The 15,913-nt window shown below is 44.3% G+C and overlaps 1 protein-coding gene across 3 annotated transcripts in view; it reads right to left on the reverse strand.

Moving 5' to 3' along the window:
• VPS41 (VPS41 subunit of HOPS complex) overlaps positions 1 to 15,913 on the reverse strand; it is a 178,528-nt gene that overhangs the window by 79,974 nt on the left and 82,641 nt on the right. For all 3 annotated transcript variants that reach the window (XM_069084387.1, XM_069084386.1, XM_069084388.1), the window contains one exon: positions 1,811 to 1,873. In XM_069084387.1, coding sequence (XP_068940488.1) covers positions 1,811 to 1,873 — 63 coding nt within the window. The remainder of the gene's footprint in view (positions 1 to 1,810; positions 1,874 to 15,913) is intronic.

Genomic DNA, 15,913 nt, shown 5'->3' on the forward strand with positions numbered 1-15,913 from the left:
TGAATATGAAGAGATAATATCTAAAAAATAAAATTAAGGGGTGGGAGAGGAATGTACTGGGAGAAGGAGAAAGGGAGAGGCAGAATGGGGTAAGTTATCTCATGTAAGACAGAGAGAGAGAGAGCTTTGACAGTGGAGGGGAAGGGGCTGAGGTGAGGGGATTGAGTCAGCCTTAGTCTTGTCGGATTTGGCTTAAAGGAGGGAAGAACATACACACTCAGTTGGGTGTGGGAATCTATCTTACCCTGAAGGAAAGTAGGGGGGAAGGAGTTAAGGGGGGGGGGGATGATAGGAGGGGTAATCAGAAGCAAACACTTTTGAGGAGGGAGAGGGTCAAAGGAGAGAATAAATGGGAGGCAGGATAGGATGGATAGAAATATCATTAGCCTTTCACAACATGACTGTTAGGGAAGTGTTTTGCATAACTATACATCTATAACTTATACTGAAATACTTGCTTTTTTATTGAGGGTGGGTGGGCAGGGAGGGAGGGAGAGAATGTGGAACTCATAGGCTTTAAAACAAATGTTGAAAATTATTTTTACGTGCACCTGGGAAATAAGATATACAGCAATAGGATATAGAAATCTATCTTGCACTATAAGAAAACAGAAAGGAAGAGGATGGGGTGGGGGGGTGATAGAAGGGTGGGCAGATTGGGAGAAGGGGCAATCAGAATGCATGCCATCTTGGGGTGGGGGGAGGAGAGAGATGGGGAGAAAATTTGGAACTAAAAATCTTGTGGAAGTGAATGTTGAAAACTAAAAATAAATTATTATTATTTTTTTAATTTGCTTTTCCTATAGCCTCCTCTTAGTATGAATCACACTCTGCCTCCTCCTCCCACCTAGGCCAGCCCAAAATCCTACCCTCCTGAGACCCTGAGGAAGAAAGGGTTTTAGAAATCATTTGGTCCAAGTCCCCCATTTCATGTATGAGGAAGCTGGGATCTAGACCAGTTGGATGACTTGTCCAAGCCCAACAGATAAGCAGAGTTAAAATCTAAACCCGGATCTCATCCTCTCCATTCACAAAGCCCCTGGCCACATCACCTCATGCCAGGATGACACCAGGAGGGGCTGGCAGGTCTTCCTGCCCCAGGTCTCTGTCCATTCTGTCCTTCCTCCACTCAGCCATCAACAGGCCCCACCCTCAGTACTCTTCAAGAGCTCACAGTAAAGCCTTTCACAATCAGCCCCTCCACAGACCCAGTCTTCCAGCTACTGCAATCTCCCACCACCATGCCCTTGCCCTCCCCATTCCACTTCCTGGCTCCTTTAAGACTCACTCAAACCCACCTTCTGAAGGCTCTCTCTGCAAGCTCAGGCACCTTCCCTGTGAGACCACCTCCCGTGCGGGCTGCCCTGGTATCTCTGAAAGTTTTCTCCCCCAATAAAGTGCGGGCTCCCTGAGGGCAGGCCAGGGTTTCTGCCTTGCTCTGCACCCCCAGCACTTAGCCCAGTGCAGTGTGGCACACCTTGGCATGCTGCTACTTCAAAGACTGCTTCAGGCAGCCTTCTCCATGGTGCCTTCAGGCCGGTCTGGATCCCCAGCAGCTTCTTTCTATCTTTCATAAGAAAACCCCTTTCCCATTTTGGGGTCTGATGGTCCTCTTTTTCCCATCAGATTAGTCTCTCCTTGGGACTAGGCCTGAATCTTGTTCAACTTTGTATCTCTCCTAGCTTTGAAATCAAAAGATCAACTACATGGCTGAAAGGCTGGATAGGGGAAAAGCCTCCTCCTGCATCAGTGGTCTCTTGTCCCTCTAGGTAAGGAAGGACCTTACAGGAAAAAGGAACCACATACTTACTTTTATAGGGCAGTCAAAGGTCTCATGAAATTCTTCCCCAGAATACAGTCCAAATACTTGCACCTAAAAAATACAAATGGATCAAGTGAGCTCCTCTTCCCTCCCACCAAAGATTGCTGAGTGGGGGACAATGCATGCTTTCATTAAAATGTGTAGAACATTGAATAATTCCAAGGCCTTTGCAATTTCCATTAAATCGCTTATGAAAACAATTTCATCACGACCAGGCTTCTCCACTGTAATTAAGTTTTTACAAGCACCGCACAGACAAAGAGGTCCCTTTGCTCACCACAAATCTGTTCTATTCAATGGAAGCGACCCTTTTGAAATGAAACAGATATGAATAAGCTATTAATATTCTTTCACTGCCTTCCGCAGACTATTCCTAAAGGGGCCTGGGCTTGTGTGACTCACGGATCCTTGTGCTTTAAGGGCACAGAAGAGAGAGCAGGACCGACTTTATCAGTTTACCCTGAAGATCAAGCCACTCTATTTTATTCACAACCTGTCCCTTTTCTACAAGATTTTCCTCCAGCTTCAATTAAATTTTTGTCTAATTCCCAAAAGGAAATAAAAATAAGACAAAAACATGTTATGCCTTAACCTTTGGGGGCCAGACTAATGCAGGAAAAGATTAAGCTTTAGGAATCTCAACAAAACCTTGTTCCATTTCTGCCCTCACACCATGGAGCGCAAGGCCAGCCTCCGGTGAGTCACGGGATGACAAGTGTCCAGTACAGTGTTGGGTGCTGGCACACTTCCAAGAGCCGAGGCAGGGTGGAGGAAGCAGCAATATCACCAGCCATGGCTCCTTCCATGTCAGCATCCTGCCATCTCCCCAGCTCTGTCCTGGTGATCTCAGTGTCAGAAGTCCCCTTGACTGAAGCCACCTGGCCGGGGCTCTGCAGAGAGCCGTCGAGTTCCCCGGGCACTTGCTGATCTTCCCCCCCAAAGCCGCTGTGTGTCAGAGACCAAACCTCAAGCGAGGGCTCCCTGGCTCCAGGCTCGGCCATAGAGCTCCTGACTTGCATCCTCCAGACCCTGGTGCTGTGAGGAGCCCATAGCTGTCGGAAAGGCGGTCATTTTGCAGTAACAGGGCCAGTGGCAGGAAGTATATTTCTGTGTGGCCAAAATTCAGATTACCAAAGACTGAACTATCTCCAAAGGCCTGAAGCCAGGCCTGAATGTTTTCTGTTCTTTTAACCCTACAGCACTGGGTCCAGTGCCCAAGAGCTGGGCCATGCAGGTCCAGTCGATGATACTCCACAGACCAGAAGCGTGAGGGCCTAATACCCTCATGAGGAGGGGCTCCAGGGCTGGGAGAAGCAATCACCTTAGCAACTACAGTGTTTCTTCCCAGAAAATCTCCAAACTGCTTGTTGGAGATTGTGCTAGAGATGACAACTCTCAGATGAATTTAAGCATTGTTTCTCAAAGGAAAATTGAAAAATCTACTGTCCACAGCTGGAAAGAGAGCAATCCATCTCCCTAGAGGAAGAGGGCAACGGGAAAGCTCTGAACACTAATGCCAACAGGGGAGGCGGGTGATTGATTAGAGGCAGAAGCGGGGTTCAGGAGCCCGGCTCCCTGACCCCGCGTCTCCAGGCGCTGGAAGGAGTAGGCAGGCTCAGGATCTGCAGGAGTCGGCCTCCAAGTTTAAAGAAATCTCAAGCTTTGCTTTTCTCTTCTCTCTTGTTTAGGATCCACAAGGGGTCAAGTAAAGCAATTAACTCCATGCCTCTGTAGATTCAGCTGCTCCTGCTAAGTTTGACTCCTTCGAGTGAATTTTTGCTATTTCTCTGGGTTATTTAATAAGCCAAGTGAAGAACAAAGATGCCCACTGAGGGCTGAGGTGGCCTGGTCTTGAGGGGAGGGCTGAACGAAGTGACCATGGGGAGTCGGGGGTGGCGCTAGCCAGCACACAACACAAAGCTTTATGTCACAGAGATTCTCAGCAGGTAAAGTTCGAAGGGAGGGAACACTTGGGGTGTCTGTGGGCTCAAGGGGGCACATCTCCTTCCTGCACACACGCAGATGCCTGTCACCCCACAACTTAGTAAATGGTCTTGGAGAATGACTCAATCACCTGAGGCTAGCCAGGTGAGTCAGGCTAAAGCAAGACTTTTTTTTTTTTTTTTTGCTATTGTGACCTATTAAATACAAAAACACAAAATGGCTTCTGGACTCTGAGGAACTCCTGCCAGTGAAGAGACAGAAAAGGGTGATAATAGCTGCGCTTCTCATTTCTGCAGCTCTGGATGGCTGCAAGGCACAGAATACCGGTCTCTGAAGAATGAAAATGCTAAGTCCTCCAAAGGGCAAGGCAGGGTGGGTGGGAGCCGTGAAGCTGCCCGGCAGAAGCACCACAAAGCAAGCAGCAGAGACATGGCTGAAGGGGCCAGCGGGAGGACAGGCCCAGGACCCCGGACAGAGCAGAGAAGGGAAGGAAGAACAACGGGGCTGCGATCTGCCCCTTGGAAGGCCAGCCCTCTGATGTGGTCACAGGAGCACAGACAGAGTGGGGCTCCGGAGCACTGCAGGGTTTCAAGGAGCCTTCGTCCACACAACCCTGATGGCTGAAAATGGCAAGGACCGTCCCCTCACGGAGAGATGCTGAGTCACTAGATATCCGTGGGACAGTAAGACCACACACCTAGAGGAAGGGGAATCTGAACCAAGGCCTGGGACCCCCAGCTCTGCCCTGGTGCCTCACCACAAAGTCACTACAGACTCTCATATAAATCTCTGTCCATGACTAACCAGGCAACTCTACTGGACGCACTCCACCCCATCCACGTGGACACTACAAATGAAAGCAGGAGGAGGGAGGCCCCTTCAGGAAGTGGAGGGCTGCTCACGGACTCTCCTTGGACAGGCAAAGAAAGAAGCCAGAACGCACTTCCGTGACCCGCCAAAGACAACAAGACAGGCTGCTTTCTGAGACCCTTGTTTGTAAGCACTTATGTGTTACAGAAGGCAAAGTCATAGAGAATTTTTTTTTTAAGAATTTCACAAGAATCTTTGAATCAAGTCAATATCGACCTTGATATTCAGTGACTTCAATGTAAAAGTAGAAAACAATGGGAAAATGTGAAAAAAAAATGGAAAAACAATGAAAAAAAATGGAATTAAGAGGCAAGAAAGGCCAAAGGCCTGTGGACTAATCAGAAATTTATGTAATTAATACTTAATTCAAGAGGCCTGTTAAAAGGTGGGGGCCAGAAAGCAAGCATCAGAAAGGATAACTAACACACATACACACACACACACACACACACATACACACACACACAACGGTATCTTAGGAAACACGACTTACAGCTTTAGAACTGAGGACCCTTAGGATCCATCAATTGTTTTACAGGTGAGGAAGTTGAGGGCCCTTGAGGGCTAGTGATTTGCCCAGGGTGTCTGGGCCAGGTCCACCTGGTCCAGTGGCTCTATGGCTACAGGAAATGCCCGGTGACTGTCATGGGAGCCATCTTGCAATCAGCTTGCCTAGTCAGATCAATGACTACTTAGAACGAATGTGAAGACCAAAAATCACACTGAGGAAAAGATAAAAATGAAAATAACGAACAACACATAACGTGGAGAGCAGAGCTGGGCCAGCCTGAGGGAGCCGTGGCGTCTCTAAAAGGGAAGTGGATCTCTTCTTAGCAATGCAAGGGTCTAAGACCCGTACTGGAAAGTGCCGCCCACATCCAGAGAAGAGCGAGGCGGGTGATCTGCTCTCTCTTTTGTGTCTGTATCTTCTTTCTCATGGTTTCTCCCACTGGTTCTAATTCATCTCTACAAACATGACTAATGTAAAAACAGGTTCAATATGAATGCACATGTGGAGCCTCTATCACATTACACACCATCTTGGGGTGGGGGGAAGACAGAGATGGCGAGGAAATTTGGAACAATCTTAGGGAAGTGAATGCTGAAAACTAAAAATAAGTTTAATTTAAAGAAAAAGCGAAATGGACAAAAGTGCTGCCACTGTCTCTGGGACAGGAAAAAGAGGCCGGGATTTGTACTCAGGATACAGATGTGCATGTGTGTAAACATGCATGGCTTGGGTGCGCACACACATATTTAAATATCTGTATGTATGTCTATGTGTGAGCAGGGAGGTGTGCACATGCATATTTACATACACATATACAAGTTCTGCCACTGTTTGTTTGGCTGTCTAGTTCAGAAGTCTGATTTCATTGATGTCTGGAACTACTTGCCCTGTACCTTCCTACCTCAGGTCCTGGGAGGTTCAGTTACTTGTCTAAGAAAAGACCCTCTTTTTAATATTATCTTCCCGGCATTGCTGCGACTCATGGTATCAAACTCCAAGTCACATATAAGGCAATGAGAAGACATATGGTCAGTGTGAGCGAAGCATGACACTCAGGGACAATCTACTGTGTTCTGGGAGGAGCTGAGCAAGAAGCAGGTGGGCTTGCCATGTAACGAGGGGTCACGGCATGCCAGTCAGTTCACCAAATAGACCCGGGGATCATTACAGATTAAAGAAGCCAACAAAGGCCTCTAGGACACCAGGCAAATCCTCGATGGAGATTTACAGAAAGAGACAGCCAGGAAGAGCAGAGGATGAGAAGAAGTGGGCAGCCACAACATGCATGAGGGAGGGGACTCCACCACAGGGAAGTCATGGTCCCAGGGAAGTCCAGGCCTACCTCCTTCTGTCTGTCTTTATACTCAGACTTAGGTAGCCAACAGTTACAGTACCAGTAGAAGGAGTCAGTGGATGTTCAAGTGATTTTCTCACCTAAGTTCCTTCCATCAATCTGAATTCCCAGCGACCTGAGGGAGAGGGCTTGATTCTTCTAAAATATGTCCATCTGGGCTTACGGTCCAGAATACATTTATTGAATGTATATCCAGGTTGTTTCTCCCCCAGACTGTCACAAAACACAACTCTCTCATGCTAAATCCTATACTCAAGGAGGTCTAACGTCCATGTTTAAGAAACACACATGCGAGTTAACACTACAAGGAAGACAGGCAGATCCAATGTGCAGCAATGAGTGTTACAAGCTTCCAAAGCTGGGCGTGGGGCAGCAGGGAAGGCTCCTCTCGGGCAAAGACAGGCCTAAACTCAACAGACCTTTTACCGTCAATAGAGGAAAGTTGTGGGTACACAACAAACACTCAAGACAAGGCAATTTTTAAAATAAAAGATACATTATTTTTGTTCAGTTGAAGGGTATATAGGGGTAACTAGCTGGTGGTGTGCACCTGATGGAAAAGATTGATGTAACAGTAAATGAACAGGAAGATACCAGAAGACTGCAGGCTGAATAATGGTATAAATGATGATATAAATGGCAAGTGATGAATGTTCCTTGAAAATTGTGAATGCATAATGTAGATGGTAGCACAATCACAAGGAGAAATTACTAGAAAACAGCTGAACAAATCATCTGAAGCTATTAACAAGGAGACCCTACCACCTCATCCCCATCCTTGGAAATCACGTGAGCACACCAGCAAGAGCCCGTGCCCCTGAAGAGTTTAGCCTCACAAACCATGAACATTAGCTGGATGGATGAGGGAACAAACAATACATTATGATGAAATTAGCTACAAGAACACACAAAACAATTCAGGTCTGGACCCTTTCGACTCGCTGTCTAGCAAGATGCTTACTTGCTTCTTACTGCTGGTTTGCATTCGTACAGTCCTACTCTGTGCAAGGCACCATGCTGAGCACTTTATAAACATTATGTTCATTTTACAGCTAAGGAAGCTGAGGCAAACAGAGATTAAGTTACTTGCCCAAAGTCCCGTGGCTAGGAAATGCCCAAGTTCATGTTAGAATTCAGTTATTCTTGACTCCAGGCCTAGTGCTCTGCCCACTGGGCCCCACAAGTACCTAACGGGTCTGATACAGAGACAAGTTACGGTGCCTTACTCAGAGTTTAACAAAACCAGCACAAATTAGATACGGCTAGCTGCCGTGCACATCTCCTCCCTTCCCATTATTTCCTATAATGACTAAAAAGTACTATCTGCTGCTTACCCCACAAAGTACAAAGCAGCACTATGCACAGTAAGTTAATCCAGATCTCAGGCTAGAAGGGTTTTAGAGGTTTGGGTGGGCCATATCACTGACACTCACAGGAAATAAATCCCTTAAAAGCTCATCTGGATGTTGGAAGTACTTAGGAAGGTCAGGCATGATATTAGATGTCCCCCAGGAAAGACAGAGTTTAAGAAAACCTGAAAAATTCAAATTAAAGGTGTGGAAGTAGGCTCTGCATAAGCTCCAACTTCTGGGAGGCCCTGGCTCCAGCCCCAGAGCTTTGAAAGCAAGGCCTCGCCAGCCTGCATTGGTCATTCCTAACTGATTTCTGCATCAGTGCCCCTGACTCAAGGTTGGTTCCTCTCTCCTTAAGTGACCACGAATGCCTGACCACGGCCATGTTGTATGGATGCTGCCTCATTCTTCCACCTCGCTCCCCCCAGGAGCAGACTATAAGCTTTGGGAGGGTAAGGACTTTTTGGTTTGTCCACTCTCAAGCCCAGGAGGGTTTGTCTTCTTTGGCCATCCCAGCAGCTCATGCCCCAGGGTGCTATGACTAACTGTGACAGATGCAGCTCTTCTCAGCAATGCAAGGATCTAAGACAACTCCAAAAGACTCAATTTGGAAAATGCCATCCACACCCAGAGAAAGAACACTGGAGTCTTAATGCAGAGCGAAGGAGACTATTTGATCTCCTTTCCTTTTGGCATTTTGTTTCTTCTTTCTCGTGGTTCCTCCCACTAGTTCTAATTTTTCTTTACATCATGACTAATGTGAAAACATGTTTGATATGAATGTATGTGTAAAGCCTATATCAGACTGCATGCTGTCTTGGGGAGGAGGGAAGAGAGGGAGGGGAAATAACAGCTAAAACTGAAAAATTTATGGAAGTGAATACTGAAAACTAAAAATAAATACATTAAATCTCTCTCTCTCTCTGTCTCTCTCTGTCTCTCTCTCTGTATGTGTATGTGTATGTGTAATAAAGAAGGGGCAGAGGCAGAATCACTGGATCACCGGCTCAATGAAACTATGAGCTATGCTGTGCAGGGTTAGCCAAGACCAACAGATCACAGTGGAGAGTTCAGACAAAAGGTGATCCAATGGAAAAGGAAATGGCAAACCACGCCAGCATCTCTGCCAAGAAAACCCCACGGGCAGCTCTAAAATGATAAAAGAGAGGACATCAGGACATGAGCCCCTCAGGTTGGAAGGTGTCCAATAGCTCCTGGGGAAGAGCAGAGGACAAACACAAATAGCCCCAGTACTAATGAAGCATGAGGGCCAAAGCTGAAAGGAAGCTAGCCAGGGATGTGTCTGGTGATGAAAGGAAATGACATCCTGGGCATCGGTGAACTTAAATGGATGGTAAGGAGTGAATTTAATTCAGGTGATTCTTCCATTGACTACTGTGGGCAAGAATCCTTAAATTCAGAAGTGGAGGAGTCCTCATAGTCAATAAAAAGGTGAGAAAAGCAGTGCTGGGGCATAATCTCAAAAATGACAGAACAATATCTGTTCAAATCCAAGGCAAACCATTCAGCCTCACAGCAATACATGTCTATGCTCCAACCACTGATGCCAAAGAGGCCAAAGTTGGTCATGTCTATAAAGATCTACAATATTTTCTAGATATAGCACCAAAAAATGATGTCACATTCATCACAAGTGATTGGAATGTTAAAGTAGGAAATAAAAAATAATTGGAATAACAGGCAAGTTTGGCCTTAGAGTACAAAATGAAGCAGGGCAGAGACTGATTTGTCCAGATAATTTGCTGGTCATGGCAAACACTCATTTTTCAACAACCCAGAGGGTACTCTACACATGGACATCACCAGACGGTAAATGTAGAAATTAGATTGGTCATATGCTTTGCAGCCAAAGGTTGGAGAAGCTCTATACATTCAGTTAAAACAAGTCTTGGAGCTGACTGTGGCTTATAGATCATGGGCTTCTCATTGCAAAATTCAGACTTAAATTGAAGAAAGCAGGGAAAACCATCTGACCATACAGGTATGACTTAAATAACATTCCTTATGAATATGAAGTAGAGGTGATGACTAGATTTAAGGGACTGGTTCTGGTAGATAGAGGGCCTAAAGAAGTATGGATGGAGATCTGCAATACTGTCCAGAAGTCAGCAGCAAAAAAACATCCCAAAGACAAAGAAGGGCAAGAAAGCAAAATGGCGTCTGATGAGGCTTTAAAATAGCTGAGGAAAGAAGGAAAGGGAAAGGGAAAGGGAAAAATATGCCCAACTACTTCAGAATCCCAGAGAACAGCAAGGAGAAGGTATTCTTAAATGAGCAATGCAAAGAATAGAAGATAACAGTAGAATGGGAAAGACAAGCGATCTCTTCAAGAAAATTAGAGATATTGAGGGAATGTTTCATGCAAAAATGGGCATGATAATAAGACAAAAATGGTAGGGAATTAATAAGGAGAAGAGACCAAGAAGAGGAAGCAAGTATATACAGAACTATAAAAGAGAGTTTTTTTCTTATTCAATATTTTATTTTTCTCAATTACATGCAAAAACGATTTTAACATTGTTTTTTTTACAAAGTTTGATTCCCAAATTCTCTCTCCCTCTTCTCCCCCTTCATTAATAAGGAAAGCGATTTGACAGATTATACATGACATAGGTTACCACATTTCCATGTGAGTCATTCTGTGAAAGAAAACAAAGACAAAACAACAACAAGAAAAATAAATACAGTAAAGAAAAAGTCTCTTTGATCTGCGATCAGGCTCCGCCAGTCCCTTCTCCAGAGACGGACAGCACCTTTCATCGTAAGTCCTACAGAATTGTCTTAGATCACTGTATGGCTGACAACAGCTAAGTTATTCACAGTTGCTCATCATACAACATTGCTGTTACTGTGAACTATGTTCTCCTGGTCCTGCTCATTTCACTTCGCACTAGTTCACGTAAAGCTTTCCATGTTTTTCTGAGCACCATATACAACAACTTGTTCAGCTATTCCCCCGTTGATGGACATCCCCTCCATTTCCAGTTCTTTGCCTCCACTAAAAGAGTTGCTATAAACATTTTTGTACACAAAGGTCCTTTTCCTTTTTTCTTTTTTTTATCTCTTTGGGATAGAGACCTAGTAGGGGTATTGCTTGGTTTTATAGTCCTTTGGGCATAGTTCCATTGTTCTCCAGAGCACTTGAATCAATATACAGCTTCACCAATAGTCTATTAGAGTTTTAATTTTCCCACACCCCCTCCAATATTTGTCATTTTTCTTTTCTGTCATGTTAGCCAATTTGACAGGTGTGAGGTAGTGGCTTGGGTTTTTTTTTTTTTTTTAATCTGTATTTCTTTTATCAATAGTGACTTGGAGCATTTTTTTATTTGGCCATGGATAGCTTTGATTACTTTGTCTGAAAACTGCCTGTTTGTATCCTATGACCATTTATCAACTGAGGAATTTGACTCAGTTTTCCATATTTGAAAAATGAAGTCTTTATCAGAGAAACTCGCTGCAAATTTTTTTTTCACAGTAATCATTAAGAACTATACACTTCCTTCCATGTTATATTCTCCCTATTTATCCTACACTCTCTCTCCTTTTATGCTTTCCATTCTCAAAGGTTTTGCCTCTGACTTTTTACCTCCTCCAAACTGCCCTTCCTTCTACTATCAGCTTCCCCTCTCCTACTTTCCTGTATAGTAAGATAGATTTCTACACCAAACTGAGTGTATGTGTTATTCCCTCTTTGAGCCAATTCCTATGAGAGTAAGGTTCATGAGTTCTTATCCCCACTTCCCCCATTTTCCCCTCCACTGTAAAATCTCCCTCAGGCCTCTTTTTGTCAGATAATTTATCTCATTCTATATCTCCCTTTCCCCTTCTCCCAGTGAATTCTTCTTCTCATCCCTTCATTTTATTTTTTAGACAATCATACCATCACATTCTACTCACACCTCTGCTCTATGTCTATGTATACTCCTTCTAGTTGCCCTAATTATGAGAAAGTGTTTAGGAATTATAAATATCATTTTCCCATGTAAGGATATAAACAGTTTAACCTTATCCAATCCCTTATGATTTCTCTTTCCTGTTTACCTTTTCATGCTTCTTTTGCATCTTGTATTTGGAAGTCAAATTTTCCCTTCAGCTCAGATCTTTTCATCAGGAATGCTTGAAAGTTCTCTATTTCACTAAATATCCATATTTTTCCCCTGAAGGATTATATTCAGTTTTGCTGAGCAGGTGATTCTTGGTTGTATAATCCTAGCTCTTTTTCCCTCTGGAATATCACATCCCAAGTTCTCCAGTCCTTTAATATAGAAGCTGCTAAGTCCTGTGTTATCCTGATTGTGGCTCCACAATATTTGAATTATTTCTCTTTGGCTGCTTGCAGTATTTTCTCCTTGATCTGAGAGATCTGATTTGGCTATAATATTCCTGGAACTTTTTATTTTGGGATCTCTTTCAGGAGATGATTAGCAGATTCTTTCAATTTCTATTTTACCTTACTGGTTCTAGAATATCAGACACTGACAATATCAGACATATCCTTGATAATCTCTTGAAAGATGATATCTAGGCTCTTTTTTTTTTTAACATGACTTAGGTTGTCCAATAATTCTTAAATTATCTCTCCTGGATCTATTTTCCACGTCAGTTGTTTCCAATGAGATAGTTCACATTCCCTTCTATTTTTTTTTTCATTCTTTTGATTCTATTTGATTTCTTGATGTCTCATAAAGCAAATGATTTCCACTTACCCAATGCTAACTTTTAAGGAATTATTTTCTTCAGTGAGCTTTTGTACTTCCTTTTCCGTTTGGCCAATTCTGCTTTTCGAGGCATTCTTCTCTTTATCATTTGGCCTGTTCTGTTTTTTAAAGTGCTACTTTCTTCAGTATTTTTTTTTGTGTGTCTCCTTTACCAAGTAGCTGACTCTTTTCATGATTTTCTTGCATCATTCTCATTTCCCAATTTGTCCTCTACCTCTCTTACTTGACTTTTTAAAATTCTTTTTGAGCTCTTCCATGACCTAAGAACAATTCATATTTTGCTTTGAGGCTTTGGATACAGGAATTTTGACTTTGTTATCTTCTTGACCCACATAAAGGTTTCTGAGCGTGTGTTTTGATCTTCCTTGTCACCATACTAACTCTCTATGGTCAGAATTTTTTCTGCTGTTTGCTCCTTTTTGAGGCTATTTCTTGACTTTTAACTGTACGCTAAAGTAGAGTTCTGCTTCCCAAATGGAGGGGGCACTGTCTTAAGCTCCAGGTTTTTTGTGCAACTGTTTTCAGAGGTAGTTCTGGGAACCTGTAAGGTTTTGGCTCTTCCAAGGTGGTAGGATCTAGTGAGAGATGTGTTCACTGCTCTCCTGTGCTGTGCACTGGTTTCTAAGTGACCACAACTACTCTTTCCAGCCCTGGAACTGTGACCGAGGTTCCTGCTCCCCTGTGGCCATGAGCTTTGCTGTGTTAATTCTCCTCCTTGCAGTGGGACTAAGACCCAGGACTGCATCCCAGATCCAAGTATAGGCAATGCAACAGAGTCCTGCCTTGTATATCTCCTTCTGACTCACTGTCCAATCCCTTTACCATTTATGGGCTGAGAGGTCTGGAAATCACCACAGTTGCCACTGATTCAGTCGCCCTGAGGCCTGTTCCTGGTTGCTGGGGTCTGGTCTGTGCTGAACTGTGCTTTTCTTTCACCTTGATGCAACAGACCTTCCCTGCTGACCTCCTAAGTTGCCTTGTGCTGAAAAATTTTTCAGTTCATCTTTCTGTGGGTTCTGCTGCTCTAGAATTTGTTTGGCATCACTATTTAAAGGTATCTGAGGGAGATCTCAGCAGAGTTCCTACCTTTACTCCACCATCCTGGCTCAGCCTTTCTAAGAAAGATCTTAATATCACTGATAGCCACAATTGTACAGTTATTGATCTACAGTCAGACATCCTGGAGAAGGAAGTCAAGGGGGCCTTAGGAAGCACTGCTAACAATAAGTCCAGTGGAGGTGACAATGCCAGCTGAGCTACTTAAATTCTAGAAGGGTATGCTGTTAAATCGCTGCCCTGTAAGCCAGCACATCTGGAAAACTCAGCAGTGGCCACTGGACGGGGATCCTAATTCTACAGCAGGGTAATGCCAAGGAACGTCCGAATCACTGAGCAACCGTGCTCACTTCACATGCTAATTAAGGAGATGTCTAAGATTCTGCAAGCTCGCCTTCAGCAACCGTGTTTCCCCGATAATAAGACCTATCCTGAAAATAAGCCCTCCCCTTACTGTGTAAGATTCCTCTAAAAATAAGCCCTCCCCCAAAAATAAGCCCTATCTCAATAAAAAATTGCTACTGTAGTGAAGGTGATCCCCTGCGCTACACGCTACATTATGGTACCCTCTGTATGCACCGTCTCCCCCCCCCCGGGTGAAACGCACGCTGCGCTCCGAGCTGCATCCAATCAGAGCTGCAGCAGTGAGCGCGTCATCCTGTTCTTCCCCAGTGATTTGCTTATTGAATAAAGGTACATTTTTTTGTTCACATTTACCTGTTTATTAAAATTGCTGTCAATGTTCATTAAAATAAGCCCTCCCCTGAAAATAAGCCCTCTGGTGTTTTTCTATCCAAAAAAATAAGACAGTGTCTTATTATCAGGGAGACACGGAATGTGGGAACTGAGGATGACCAGAACCGCAGGTTGGCTTTTGAAAAGGCAGAGGAACCAGAGACCAAACGGCCAACATTGGATCACGGAAAACGCAAGAAGGCTTCAAAAAACCATCTATTTCTGCTTCATTGACTACACTCAAGTCTTTGACTGTATGGATGACAACAGATCATGGCAGATTTTCAGAGATGGAAACACTGAATCATCTCCTGAGAAACCCATATGTGGGTTAAGAAGCAACAGCCAGAACTGAACGTGGAACAGATGAGAGGTTTATGATTTGAAAAGGAGTGTGACAAGGCTGGACATTGTCACTTTATTTAACTTATACGTGGGGTACGTCATGTGAAATCATGGACAGATCAAAATGAAGGCTGTCGGGAGAAATGCGAACAATCTCAGGCATGCGGATGACACTACTCTGATGGCTGAAAAGTAAAGAGGAATTTAGAAACCTCTTGATGAGGGTGAAAGAAGAGAGTAAAAGCTGGCTTGAAGCTTAACATCAATACAAAAAAGATTTTGTCAGCTGGCCCTGTCCCTTCCTGGCACATGCAGGGAGAAGAAATGGAACCAGTGTCAGACTATATTCTGAGGCTCAAAGATCACTGCCGAAGGCAGCTGTGGCCATGAAACAGAAAGATGCTTGCTCCTTGGGAGGAAGGTGAATCTGGATGGTAAATCTAAGTCGCTGAGACAACACCTTGTTGACAAAGGTCCGTACAGTCAGAGCTATGGTTCTTCAAGTAGTGATGGATGGATGTGGGAGTCCAACTGTGGGGAAGGCTGAGCCGCAGAATCGACGCTTTCCAACTGTGCTGCTGGAGAAGACTTCTGAGAGCCCCTTGGACAGCATGGAGGCCAAATCAGTCAATACTTAAATTAATTCAGACTGTTCACTGGAAGGACAAACACAAAGCTGCAGTTTAAGGCCTTTGACCATGTAATGGGAAGATAGGACGCAGTGGAAATTTCAGACCCTGTTGCTGCGAAGGATTGAAGGCAAAGGAGAAAGGGATGTCAGACGATGGTCTGGATAGACAGTGTCATGGAGGCAGGAGACATGAGCCTGGACAGACTTGGGGAGACAGTGGAGGATAGAAAGGCCTGAAGTGTTCTGGTCCAAGCAGTCATGAAGAGTCACATGTGACTGAATGAACAATAAGAGGAATAAAAAGGAGTCACCTGGGACAGGCTTTGCCACTGACATAATCCTCTCTCTGATCCCATCTTCTCTCTGGCTCTCAGAACAGCCCTCTCTCTCTCCTGGTTCTCCCCCTACCTCCCCAAGCACACCTTCTCTTTCTCCTTGGTGGACCTTCTTCCAGATCATGTCCTCTAACCACAGGAGTCCCAAAGGGCTCTAATCTGCACCCTCTTCTCTTCTGCCTCTGTACAACTTTGCAGCTCCTGTGGATTCAGTTA

The sequence above is a fragment of the Petaurus breviceps genome, unplaced genomic scaffold (genome assembly GCF_028583685.1).
Source record: "Petaurus breviceps papuanus isolate PSGF00001 unplaced genomic scaffold, PetGlider_PUasm1.0 174, whole genome shotgun sequence".
NCBI lineage: Eukaryota > Metazoa > Chordata > Mammalia > Diprotodontia > Petauridae > Petaurus > Petaurus breviceps.